Source organism: Lynx canadensis, chromosome A2 (assembly GCF_007474595.2).
Source record: "Lynx canadensis isolate LIC74 chromosome A2, mLynCan4.pri.v2, whole genome shotgun sequence".
In the NCBI taxonomy this organism is placed as follows: domain Eukaryota; kingdom Metazoa; phylum Chordata; class Mammalia; order Carnivora; family Felidae; genus Lynx; species Lynx canadensis.
Genome location: NC_044304.2, coordinates 38,788,318 through 38,802,302, shown reverse-complemented (window position 1 = coordinate 38,802,302; position 13,985 = coordinate 38,788,318). Strand labels below are relative to the sequence as shown.

Genomic DNA, 13,985 nt, shown 5'->3' with positions numbered 1-13,985 from the left:
TGTGTTTTTGATGATGCTATCTGTAGTTCATTAGCTTTTACTTCCCAAGTTGTTAGCATTTCTTACGGTGACTTAATTTAGATGACACAGGCCAGCACATCTCAAACTTCAATATATATACAAATCCCATAGGACTCAGCAGGTGTCTAATGGGCCTGGAGATGCTGTCATTCTAACAAGCTCCCAAGCAACACCGCCAGTTAACTGACCACACTTTGGCAAGGATGCAGGCAGGATTTGGGGAAACCTTTCCAGCATCTTTTCTTTCTAAGAAGCATCTCCAGGTGTCCAGGTCACTGGTAAGTGGTGCTGTGGCCTGCTAAGAGCTAGCCAGGTAACGGGCGAAGAGCTTTGCCTGGAGTATTCGCAAGGGCTTCTGTCTCCATGAATTATTCATGAGCCTTACCTGTAGCAACCGTATCTTTAAGGGTGGGGTTGAATGGAGAAGGTGCTTTTGTATTGCAGGGAAGTAAACTGAGGATTGCAAGTTGCAGGAGGGTTGAGACTGCTTGGTGCAGAGTTGTATTCATGCTACCAAGCAGAGGATGGGTCAGGTAGTACGTGATCACTTCAGGCTTGTGGGAAAGAGCGAGGTTGCCAGCCATCCATGGTTCAAGTCCCAGCTCTGCCACTAGCCAACTCTGTGGCTTTGGCCAAGTCACCACCCTCAAACTTAGTTTGCTTTTCTGCAGAGTGGGTTTGCAACCACTGTTTACCTCATGATGTTTTAATGAGGGTGAAATGAGATAATGCATGCACATAACACGTGATACATGGCCTTTTCAAGTATTGGGGGCTCAGTAAGTATTTCTGGAATAAGAGAGGATAAAACGCCTTGGAGCATTTCAGACTTAAATTGAACTGGAAGGGTTCTGTCTTGTGAAATTCTCAGGGACCTGCTTTAATGAATCGATAAAGATGATTTGTAAGTAACACATTAGCTTTTTGCATGTAAATGGTGCTTAGGTGTCTGTAAACCATTTAGGTAGAACTGTTGGTCCAAACTTATGGGGCTTCCTGCCTTCTCCTAACTCCCCAAATGAAAAGAAATTTTACATAAAGAGTCTTAAGATGCATTTCCTGTTACTCTGTTATGCAGTTGAAGACACACAGGAGTAATATAAAGCTGGATTTGCGAGTTTGCGGTGTAAGTAACATTAATAGTTCCCCTGACGTCTTTACACAAATCACCTACTTGGCAGACCTCGAAGGACCCCCTCTTACTTCTGCCCTAAACCATCACAGCTTCTCAATTAGCCAACTCGGAGTGGAAACAGCCCTCAGGGTAGCTCTGGCCTTAATCCTGGAGACACTGGCACCCGACGGGCTTTCTTTTCTGAAGAAGGAATACAGGAGTTTCTCAGCTGTGTGTGTAACTCTCACAGACTTGGGATTCTTGCTGGCTGCCCCACAGATTAGAAAACGTACTCAGTATCTCTCAGTTCTAATTGCATGCTCATCGGTTCCTGTTTTTCTGCCCCTGATGGTGATGATGATGATGGTGATGTTAGCCACAATTGCATACTAAATGCCACATGCTGGGTAAATGCTTTAAATAGAATTCGGTCATGTCATCTAAGTGGCAAAGCAGTGGGTGATAGAAACCATCTTCTCAGAAACAGGAAGTGAGGGTCAGAGAGGGTCAGGCTTATCACCCAGCTGGAAGGTGGCTGAGCTGGGACTTGAACTCAAGTCCATTCATTCTAAAGATGATCCTCTTAGCCCCTCTGCTTTCCTGCCTGTGTTTCTTATTTGGTAACGTATCTTCTCCTCATGTTCAGCCCCAGAAAATGATGACCAGTACATGTGTTCTTACTGAATTGTGTCCCTTATATCACATTTTTGGATATCGTTATTGCCAGGGATTCTGGTAGCATCCATCCCAGCCCTGCGTCTCCACACCTGCCTGCAGTGTGGCCAGATGGATGTTGGCAGGGGGATGACAGTCCGGAGCAGGTGGTGGGTCCAAGAAGGGAGTAGGTAGTCTAAAAAGAGATGAGAGAGGGATTTGCCATTAAGAGGCCATGTGTGACCATCCATGACGGCAGTGACTGGTTTTTACTGGGAGCCATCCTTGTTTAAGAGGAAGATCATGGGCATGAGAGCTAGACAGATCAGGGAAAGAACCCAGATTTGCTACTTAAAAAGACTGAGCCTCAGTTTCCTAATTAATAAAGTGGGGATGATGACACCAACCTGACCGCGTTACTAAAGGATTGGAGACAATAGAAGCCAGACCCTCTCATATGACACGTGCTCAATAAAAGGAGGCCATTATTACATTAATATCATTAAATCAGAGGGAACACTCTTGGTGAACACTTCAAACTCCTTAATGTGATCCATCCAGAGGGCATTTATTGTTCCGCTCCTGTGTTCTCAGCTGCAGCTGTATACCTCGAAAAGGGGGCATAGAATTCAGAGAATGTGAAAATAGGTTCTGAGTCCCTGGTTCTGTGATTTCCCACCCCTCTGGCTGTGTGTCCTTCTAGGAAGGGTCATCATCAACAAGTATATTCCTCTCATGGCTTTTTCTCCCACCTCATCCCTCCTTGGCAAAGAAAAGAGATCATAATTTCTTTGGCTTCAGGAATCTGGGGAGTTCAGAAAGCAGGGGTGCCAGTTCGAGAACGTAAACTTCATGAGGACGGGTCTTTGTGTAGAGTGATCACAACTGTGTCCCCATCAGTTAAAAGAGATGTGCAGTGAATCTTTGTTAACTAAATAAATTATAAATCCTCTGAGACTCTGTTACATGTTTCTGACAGGGGTTCTCAGCATGGACTCTGTTGACATTTTGGACTAGATAATCCATCGTTGGGGGTGAGGTGGATGTCCTGTGCCCTCTGGGAGGCTCCACAATTGCCCTGACTTCTACCTACTAGATGCCAGTAACATCCCCCTCAATTGTGACAGTTGGAAATGTCTCCAAATATTGCCACGTGTCCCCTGGGGGGGGGGCATGCAACATCACGCCCAGATGAGTACCTTCTTTGGTCTGCAGAGTGAGGGTTTGCTGAGGGTTCTGTTGAGAGGTTTGGGTTTGTAACGTGAATGAGATACAAAGGTTTGTTAAAGATACGAGAATATACTGTGTATGTGAGATAAGTAATAGTGTGTCTTTGATTTACCTCCGGGGCAAACATTTATCTTCCAGCCGGCACAAGTCTCTTTCAGAGTCACGGGGAGGAGGGGTGCAGGGCGGTCAGCTGCCAGGCCTGCAGCTCTGCCCTGAGCCACCCGCATTGCTACTTTAAGAAACAGTAACAGTAGACGATGCAGCTTCTGGTTCAACTTTGAACCGGCAAGTCAAGTACAGGCTGACCTGTTTACAAGGCAGATTATTTTAAAATCTCAGCTTGCTTATTACCCTTTTAAAATTGATTCTGTGGATATGACGCGGTTTTGCTTGTTAAAGATGTCCCAGGTCAGGCGTGAGGATTAGGCATAGTGGTGTTTTTCAGTGACCCGTCGCAATCAGATTTGGCTCACAAAAGAATACCTTTCCTACGCTGGCCAAGCCAACCACTTTCTACTGTCAGGAATTCCGACAACACTGTTTCGTTACTTTGAAACCTGGATATTCAGAAGACACTCCGGCAGCAAGAGGAAACCTTGAAGATCACAGAATCCAACCTTCTCCATTAAGAAATTAGGAAACCGAAGCTGATATTTTTCCTTAAAATGCCAGTACATCAGCATCACGAAATGTTAATCAGAAGACACCTATCACTGAGGGTGATCCTGTTGGTTTGTGTGAGAACTTTCTTTGCTCTACTGGAAAGACTTCCCACAAAGCTGGGTGGCAGGGATTCAGTGCTGTGATGGAGGTGGAATGGTTAGGACCGGCAGGAGTGCAGTGCAGGGGAATGGTGGGCGCACGGGTGGGAGTGCAGTGCAGGGGGAAGGGTTGGCGCACCGGAGGTATTGCAGTGCAGGGTGAGGGTGGGTGCCCTGGTGGGACTGTAGTGAAGGGGGAAGGGTTGGCGCACGGGCGAGAGTGCAGTGCAGGCGGAAGTGTGGGCGCATGGGTGGGAGTGCAGTGAGGGCAGAAGTGCTTTGCAGGGGGAAGGGTGGGCGTACGGGGCAGGGGGGCAGCACTGGGGGAGGGTGGGCGCAGGGGTGGGTGTGTAGTGCAGGTGGAATGGTTGGCGCACTGGCAGGAGTTCGTTGCAGGGAAGTTGTTAGCACCCTGGCAGGAGTGCAATGCAGGGGAATGGTTGGTGCATCTGCAGGAGTGTAGTGCAGGGCAAAAGGTTGGCACAGTGGCTGGAGGGCAGTGCAGGGGGAAGGGTTGGCACAGCAGCAGGAGTGCAGAGTAGGGGAATGGTTAGCACACTGGAAGGAGTGCAGCACACCATCAGGAGTGCAGTGCAGAGGGTAGGGTTGGCACACTGGCACGAGTGCCATGCAAGGGCAATGGTTAGCACACTAGCAGGAATGCAGTGCTGGAGAATTATTAGCACACTGGCAGGAGTGTACTGCAGGGGAATCGTTAGCAAACTGGCAGGAGTGCAGTGCAGGGGGGATGGTTAGCACACTGGTAGGAGTCAGTGCTGGGGGAATGTTTAGAACACTAGCAGGAGTGCAGTGCAGGGGAATCGTCTGCACACTGACAGGTATGCAGTGCAGGGGGAATGGTTGGGGCACATGCAGGAGTGTAGCGCATGGTGAATGGATAGCACGCCAACAGGAGTGCAGTGCAGGGGGAACGGTTAGCGCACTAGTAGGAGTGTCCTCACACACTAGCTCCTGATAATATTATCTGACCCAGACGGAGTTGCCTTGTTGTTGTACTCAAGAGCCCTTTCTGGACCCTGGAAACTAGATGTCTTTATAAGACTTAGACAGTGAAACTGAGGGACCCTGAATGATTTTGTATGGTTGTCTCCTATACTAGAATGCAACTAAAAGACCACAGTGTGGATACAGAGGCATTTAAAAAGAGGCATTATAGGGGCACCTGGGTGGCGCAGTCGGTTAAGCGTCCGACTTCAGCCAGGTCACGATCTCGCGGTCCGTGAGTTCGAGCCCCGCATCAGGCTCTGGGCTGATGGCTCAGAGCCTGGAGCCTGTTTCCGATTCTGTGTCTCCCTCTCTCTCTGCCCCTCCCCCGTTCATGCTCTGTCTCTCTCTGTCTCAAAAATAAATAAAACGTTGAGGAAAAAAAAATTAAAAAAAAAATAAATAAAAAAGAGGCATATAAAGGAAATATTCCTCAGTGACTTTTTCCAGGTAAACAGTATTACCTTCACATTGTATTAAGCTGACCTAATGTCTGAGGTGAACTTTCCAGTTATACTCCTTCTGCACAGTTAAAAAATTGAAGTGTGATTTAAGAAATAGTAAAAATTTGAAACATACCGTTTTTAAAAAGAAGGAAAGACAAAGTACATTTCCTTCCTTTGAATCCTAACCTGTCTCCCACCCTGTTAGGGAAGGAGCCCTGTATATACTCTCCTATGTGCTTTGGGTAATCCAGGGATATATCCTGCTGGGCATATTTGGTGGAGAGGTCAGCTAAACTTTTCAAGTGAAAAGAAATAGACATTGGAATAAATGCCAGTAGGTTTTCATATAAAAGTAATAGATTTTCTCATGTGAAAATCTATTCAGAAAAGGTTCAAGGTCTGTCTCGGTTTTTTTGTTCAATCTTTTTATAATTTAAGCCAAAAGCAGCAGAACAACCTGCATTAAATAGTAAATTAGTATTTATCCAAGTCAAGGCAGTCTCTGTGGGCTGATGGATTGATTGATCTGGGGCCCAGTCACTGTCAGAGTTAGGTGTTGATTGAATACCTCACTGTTCACCACACTCTTCAACATAGTTATTTTAGCCTTCATGTCTGGCAAGAAAATGCAATCATGTTGGTTATTGCTTTAAAAAAATGTCCGGCATATTTATAAACAACTAGAAAAGAGTCGTAAACACTTGGGTTAGACTTATTTATCAGCTTTCACCTACTTAACATGGTCCTTTGTTTGCCTGTAAACTGGTCCATAATTGTTCTTCCTTAGTGACCTTCAAACAAGGGAATTGTATTCAGAAATTATTTTTTTCTATTCCAGTTAGATACCAGAGAGCATTTACTGGCCCATAGTTCCAGAATCATACTCTGTAGAACCCTGCCACTCATACCTCATGCCCACCCTACACCTGGGCATGATCCTTTCTTTGCTGTCCTCTCTGCCTCTGTGCTCTGTGAGTTTTGTGTGTATCTCAAGCGTGCAATGGTTTAACAGCTCTCCAGAAAGCGCAATGCCTTCAGGTTCCATGGGAGCTGTGTCTCTGCAAGTGGCCAGTAAAGATCATTTTTTACAGATGCCTGATCCTAGTGGGTCAACCATGAGCCAGCATGTTCTCCTCTCAGCAAACCCCATTTCTCACCTCACAACCAGACATGGGGCTTTCAAGCTTTACTTGAGGGGTGAGTTTTCATCTTCGGCCTGACATACCTGAATCCCAACGGTCTTGAGCAAGAACTGGTAATTCAGTGTAGGGAGAAAGAAAAGGTGGCAGGAACTAAGAGTCTTAGCTTCTAAGGATTGATGAGACGGAGTCATGTTGCCCCCAGTCCCAGGAAATGGTGCCGGATTTTTCTGGTGAATAAACCTGTAGTATGTTGCCATCTAGTGGAACATATGGCAAACTAAAGATTAATGTATTCTGACCGCAGAGTTCCCCAGAGCTAATTAAATCAGCCCGAGAAAGTAACTGAATTTTTCTAAAAGGAAGTGTTTTGGAAATGTATGCAAATTTCAGGTGAAACTACAGTTGACTTTTAGTGATGGTGTTTTCTTAAAGTTGCCAAAAGGTTGCTCTGTTTCTTAAAGAGTTTGTGAATATTTACCACCGGGGAACTGACAAGTTTTTCAAACCTGTATCCCGGCAATGATCCTGCAATTTACCTGTCACCTACCTGCACAGTAGGCATCGTTTCTTTTCCACAGTCCTAGCAAAAGGTTTGGTTGTGACAAGGCGATTTTAGTGCTTTTTAAAATGTGTTTTTTTTGAAGTTTCCAATATTTTTTCTAAATACATTTCCTTTAAAAGAAGTTGTTTTTAATTAAATTTCCACAGAATAAACATGCTTACATTTAGGAGAAGCAAACACATGACTTCACAAAGTAGGAATTTCACGTCTTGAATTCTAAAGAACATCCCAGAAAATGCCTGATTCTGTGCTTTCAGACCTAATTTGTGCAAAGACCTGCAGACTTCTTTCAGGAACATTGACTACTTGTTTTCTCTTGTTTCTTTGCTCTTTTGCTTTTGTTCGCTCAGATCCCTCCCTGGTGCCACAGCAGCTGAGTGTGCCTCGAACCTGAAGAAAATCTACACGGTGCAGACAGTCCAGGTAAGACGTCCAGGAAGTGGACGTCCCAGGTGAACGTGGTGTATGTTGGACCTCTAACCCTCCAACCTGAAACGGCTGCCGTGCTGGCCGTCCCCACCCAGCGTTCTGACATCGGGTGTCAGCTCTCAGGTCCAAGTTGGTAGAGCCGCGCTCAGCTACGTGTAACCCAGAGGCTGGCCCAGCACACGTCCAAGTGGTCTGCTCTTCTCTTGGTGGCCTGCTGAAACTTAGTTCCTACCTAAATCCTTCACAGACCCTCAGGGGCAGCAGGCTGTGGTACGTCCTTACATGGGTGTGTGCCCCCATTCAAATACCAGCCTGGCCACTCCCTCTCTGGGTTCTCTTACCCTTCTCTGAGAGGCAAAATCATATCCCTGCAGGGTCATCTAAGGTTATAGGCCACCTAGGAAGAGCAGGCAGGTGTGAAGCATGAAAGTAGAAGGTCTCAAGCCAGTTTCCTGCTTCCGTCATCCTAAATTGGGCAAGTGTTAACCCTTTTAATTTCTGCAAACATTGGTATGATGATAGCACCTACCTCCGGAGTGGTTGGAAAGAGTGAGCAAGATAATGTTTATACCCTGCTTAGCAGAATACCTGATACATGGTAGGTTCTCAACACATATAAGCTTAGATCTGTTAGTTCTTTCTCTGGCCAACTCTTATGAAGAAAATTTCCAAAAACCCTGGTTTATTTAGTTGAGCATATTTCCATTTTCTTCAAAAGCAAAGTCTATCAAGTTTATCCCCCTTTTCGAGGTTAATATAGTGTTTTAGGCAGAATAAGGATTTTAAGGCTGCTTTATTCTTGGAATGACTAGTTGTCTTGAATTTTCTGGAAGGGCCAGCTTTGGAGTTTTCCTGTTGTGCCTCTAAAAATGTATTAGCAATTCCATGAGACGGGCATCTAGATTGTGTCCCTTAGGCAGTTTCTCATACTCAAAAGTAGCGCAAAGATCTTTTTTCAGACACTTTTCCCAGTATTTGGTTCAGAAAATTTGATGTGCCTGGTTCTGTGGTCCTGGGAATCTGATTTTAAGGTGTCATGCCTGGTCACTGAGCCGGGTGTAAAAACACAGCCCAGACCATAGGCCACGTCTGTTCCAATTGAGAAAATGACGTAAGCATGTGGAAGGCGAAAGAACAGAGCTGCTGTCAATAACCATGCAGTGCCAAGTACAAGCAGTGTCACAAGGCAGCACGTGGGCCCCCGTCCAGAGGGATAAGTGCTCTCATATTCCGGGAAAGGCTTCCCCTCGCTTCTTCCCTGCGGTGATGCTGTGGACTTTCGTCACCTCTTCCCTAGCAGTCGTTGTACAGATCTCAGAGCACTTGATTTTGAAGCCTGTCTCCACATGAAAGTCCATAGATCCCTTTGACTTTTTCCACCCCATGATGACGTTGGGTCATCAGAGCTCCACCTGGGATTCCAAGACAACATTGGTGAAGTCAGATCAAGGGGTCCATCTGTTTCCCTGACCCTGCATGACAACAGAACATTGGGTTGGGCTTTGGTATCCTGCAGCAAGTTAGAGCCTTCAGGGACCAATTTAAAGTACCCAGGCTGGCACATGCTGGGAAATACTGTCTTGAACACTCTGTTAGGAGATAATTTAAATTCAGTAAACGTAGATTTCGTAAGTATGCAGTTTGATAAGTTTTGACAAAGGTATGCAGACGTGTAACCATGACCCAGATCAAGATAAAAAGATTTGCATCTTTAGAAAGTTCCTCTGGGCCCTTGCATTCAGTCTTTTTCTTCTAGAACCAACCACTGTTCACATTTCTATCACCATAGATTTGTTCTGTCTTTTATTGAATGTCGTATAAATGGAATAACACAGTACCATACTGTATTGTGTCTGGTTCCTTTCCCTCAGTAAATACTGAAGGATTGAATGAATAAATGAATGAATGAATGAGAAGTTAGTAAATGAACCACTTTCCTGAATCACAACTGACTGCTTGTATAAGGATCCTTTAAGCTGTAGGCCACGTTCTCAATGGAGGCAAAAAGTGATCCTTGGTGGGGTAAAAAAAAAAAAATCCCACTCTTTTTATACATAAATCAGAGATATATATACAGAACATAAACAAATATATGGCTTTGCTGTGGTATTGACCTCTCACAAGGGAGTAATTAGCACAAGGGGCTCTTTTGAGGAGGCCTGGAGAGGTGTGATAATGAAACACTGTCCTTAGTGGTCAGGAAGTTCTTTCCTATCTCTGATGCCTCTGCCTCCCTGTTTCCTCATCTGTAAGACTGAGATAATTGCAGTGCCTACCTCCCTAAGGTTGAGCAAGGTTTTGATGAGCTTGTGTACGGTTCCTGGTGGTGCTTGGCACTTAGTAAAGCCCTTGGATGTTGGCAGCTTTTACTAAAGTGGTGTTGGATACTACCCCTTGGCCTCATCAGTTGACTGGCGAGGATGTGGGTGACGGTGTAGAGCGGTCACACTGCCTGGGTTTGTATCCCATGTCTGCTGCTTACGGGGTCAGGCAGGTTGCTTAACTTCTCTGTACCTGCTTATTCATCTTCAAGATGGGGAGAATCTTGATACTGATTGTATCATGAGGCCCTGAGAATGAAATGGCACAAGGAGGTAAAAAGCACATAGTAAGTACCTAATAATAATAATAATAATAAACCTCACCTGCCATTATTCACTTACTTCTGTTGGAACATCTTTTTGTAGTTTCCTCAGTCACCTTTTCTGTCAGAAAACCACATAGCACTACTTGTAGATTATTTATTTCAAGGTATTATTCCCCAGATTATGCCCCTACTGACACCTCTACTCACGACAACATATTTAACCTGTCAGTAACTGAGGATTCCACTCTGTGAATGTCCTAAACATTTGCAAATAGTCCTTAGTATTTAACAACTAGCTTTGGTGCCAATTTAAATTCTTTTGAGGACATGCCTTGGTTCCCCTGTGTTGTTATTCTGTGATTATGTGTTGATTTTTGGACCTTCCCTCTTTCAGCACTAAAAAACTCATTCCTAATTGTGTCCTTGATTTTTCCCCATCCCTGTTGGGATGAAATATGAGAACCATGTGTTATTAATGACTGCTTTACATATAAGGATATAATATGTCTTTTTGTACTTTGAAGCCCTTCAGCAAATCAGAGATGTTGATGGGAGTCGGGGAGGAATGGTTGTTCCCATTTATTAGCTGGAGACACTGATACTGAGAGGTTAGTGCTCCGAAACATCTAGTGGAAACAGCCAATCTTGCCACGTCTCAGGGACTAGAACTCCCGCCCCTTCTAGTTCAATTCTTTTTCTTTCACTCTGCCCTGACTGAGAAGGTGGGGAGGCGCGTGCCTCCAGACGGTCCACTGACCCCTGCTGAGGACACTCTCACTGTAGCCAACAATAATTCTCTTCGCTTGGAGTTAAATTTATTTCCTACTTTCCTGCCTTTCTTGGAAAAGTCCATTTTTCATCTAGTTGTGTTTTCCAGATGCTTATTGATTCCTTTCACTCTTTTGTAAACATTTCCAAACTTCCCACATTTCTCCTGTGTTTTTACGTCCTGAATGGACACAGTACAGAATAGGACACAGCTTCTGAACACGCCTGATTTTACCTGTGAGACAATGGAGAGCTACCTGCCAAATGTGATTTGCAAGAGAGGGCTCCCTCGTCCCCACTGTCTTTTAGCTTTCCTACCACAAAACCAGCATTTCCACCCATGAAAACTCATTGCTCTACAACACTCTATCCTGTGTCGGCCGTCCGGGTTATCCTCTTCAACATTTGGCTATACTGTGTTCCACCGGTGCCATGTTCACCCCGGTATTTCCTATAAGTTGGCTGAGTTTTTCCTTAAATTTACATAATACAGAAACTTCATATTTCTTTTGTAGGTGGATATCCAGCATCGTTTATCCTAAACAGAAAGTCTTCATCAGAAATACATACAATCTGTTAAAATCAAGAGTGTTCCTTCTGTACCTGTGTACTGCCAGTGGTAATCAAGACATCATCCCTCATCAGAAGGTGTGGGATGGCTGTGCTCTTACGGATCAGTAGGTTAGGACGACAGATTGCCTTCCACATCACTGGGGAGTGAGGGCTGTCGCTGTCAAAAGGAGAGGTTTGGGGCCTGTGTGGCTCAGTCGGTTAAGCTTCCAACTCTTGATCTCAGCTCAGGTCATGTGAGCACCCTCCCCCCGCCCCCCACACACACCATGTCTGGCTCTACACTAACAGTGTGGGGCCTGCTTCTCTCTCTCTCCACCTCTCTCTGCTCCTCCCCTACTTGTGCTCTTGCTCTCTCTCTCTCTCTCTCATAAACTTAAAAAAACAAACAACTGGAGAGGTTTATAGGTCAGTACTGATAATGAAGAGTGATGTGAAGATTGATTCAAATTTTGAACACAAGGGCAGCCCGCAGTGGGTGGCATCCTGCAATGGAATGGCCTGGAATGAACCATTTGGGTGAAGGGAAGGGACCGAGGTAAGAAAGAGAGACACTCAGTGTCTCCGCATTGAAGACAGACAAAAGGTACTGCAGCCAGGACTGCTTCGTGGGTCTGTGGAGCACAGACTTAATTTCAGGTTAAGGCAGGTTTCTTTATCATCTAATTTATTCACCATGTGTATAATGAGATCAACATTTATAGTAACTGTCCATTTGTGCCAACATAGAACTGCAGTCAGGTTACCCATGATCCTCTCTCTGCTGGGGGCCCTCGTATGGGTGGGGCTGAAGGGGCAAATTAAATCTTGCAAAGAAGAGTAATTTAGTCACTTCAAATGTAAAACCTGGTCTCTGAAGGGGATCAGAATATGCCACCCCCTAAAATGCCACTTTAGCATAAGAATTATTTTGAGCTGGAGACAGTTGAGAAACAGCAGACACAAGAGGAGCCCTCTACCCTCCTGTCTGCCTAACATCAGGGCATACATTTCCCTTTTAAGGTGGCGTAAACTTCCATCTGCAAGGGTATCCCCCTTTCTTGTCACTTGAGTCTGCATAGCAAACCTTACTCAACAGCCATCTCTACCATATATGTCCTAGTCACCTCCCCAACTTGCCACCTGTCAGGAGCCCCGAACCCCTTCTCCTTTGGCCAGTCACTTTTCACAGTGTATCACCCTTCATTATAATAGTGTATAAGCTCCTGAGTCCAACCACTTTCTCTGGGCTTTCACTTTCATTCTGTGAAGCCCCTGTGCACTTAAAAGTATCAACATTGACAAAGACACATATACCTGAGGGCCTTATTCAGGAAGCCAGATGCACGCAGCTCTGATGTCTTTCCCCAGGCTTTTCTGGGGGCTCTCTCCTCTCAAAGTTTGAATTCCGCTTAGCTCCCCAATCCAGACTTTGCATTTTATTCAGTGACTGCCTGTGTGGTGAGAGATTGCCCTAACACCCTATCCTTTATTTTATCATCAAGCGATGACCAGACCTCCAAACTTTGGTTCTCTCTGTAAGTCAGGCCTTTTTGGAATTCAGAGCAAAACCCCTTTCTCTATCAAGTGCCCAGCTCTTGCCAATCAGAAGCACTTGGCTTTCAGCCTGTTGTGTCTGCTGTCAGTTAAAAATGTTCTCTAAGTTCTTCAGTTGTCTTCTTTGTTCTGGATTCTTTCTGCCTTCCTCACAAATATCGTTGATCCAGTTGGTGGGAAGCAAGCTCCAGACAACTAGAAATTCATTCCTAATAAAGGAAAATATTTGCATATTATTTTTAAAAAAATACTCTTCTGGGGTACCTGGGTGGCTCGTTGGTTAAGCATCCAGGTCCTGATTTCGGCTCAGGTCATGGTATCAGGGTCCTGACTTCATACCCATTGCTAATAGCATGGAATCTCTCTCTCCCTCTCTTTCTGCCCCTGCCTCCTCTCAAAATAATTAAATGAACTTAAAAAAACTGCTCTCCTGCTTCATATGCTATGGCCCTTAAGAGAAATTCTGAATTTTGTTTTTTTGGGGGGAGGGGGTATAATTTGCTGGGCGTTTTTGTTTTGTCTTACACCCGGTTGCCTGTCACAGCATGGCATTGTTTTCTTCTCTAGTATTTTCAAGTATATTGTCTTTTTCTATTCTTGAGAACATCGAGGAGGAAATATGTCCGTTTTTCTGATAGTGAATGATGATCTGTTTGGCAGACGATGGTCAGGTGGCTCCAATCAGAACTGGAGGATTAGGGATTCATCAGGTGGTCACTACTGTCTAGTGAGTCTAACCACCTCTTGCTTCCTTACTTTAGGCAGATCACAAACCTTTGACTTCACCTTGAATCATTAAATTATCCAATGAAATAGCTGTTATCTGCTCATTATGTGGAGAACGAGGTTGGGTTTCAGGGGCCCCATGAACTGTGAAGGTGATCCTGAGAACCATGGTCCTAAATCCAGGTAGACTTGCTTGGATTTTCACCTCCACTGATGAGCCTGCCTCCATTCAAAGAAGTGCCAGAATGATGCTTGAGAACGTACCCACCAAAGCGCAGACTGCAAGGGCAAGTCTGGCCCTCATATATGCAGTTCTGTTCCCCCAAGGACTCATCACAGTGCCCTGCCCCTCACTGGTGTCTGCAAATGTTGAGCAAACGAATGATACCTGACTCTTCTGCCTGTCCTTATCCTTGAGTGATCATTCAGGCTTT

The 13,985-nt window shown here is 45.1% G+C and overlaps 1 protein-coding gene across 4 annotated transcripts in view; it reads left to right on the top strand.

Moving 5' to 3' along the window:
- EIF4E3 (eukaryotic translation initiation factor 4E family member 3) overlaps nucleotides 1-13,985 on the top strand; it is a 41,550-nt gene that overhangs the window by 10,910 nt on the left and 16,655 nt on the right. For 2 of the 4 annotated variants that reach the window (XM_030307238.1, XM_030307237.1), the window contains exon 2: nucleotides 7,286-7,358. Coding sequence is in view for 1 of the 4 variants with exons in the window: in XM_030307237.1 (XP_030163097.1) it covers nucleotides 7,286-7,358 (73 nt within the window). In the remaining 3 variants the exon portion in view is untranslated. The other 2 variants (XM_030307240.1, XM_030307239.1) reach the window with 2 other exon arrangements.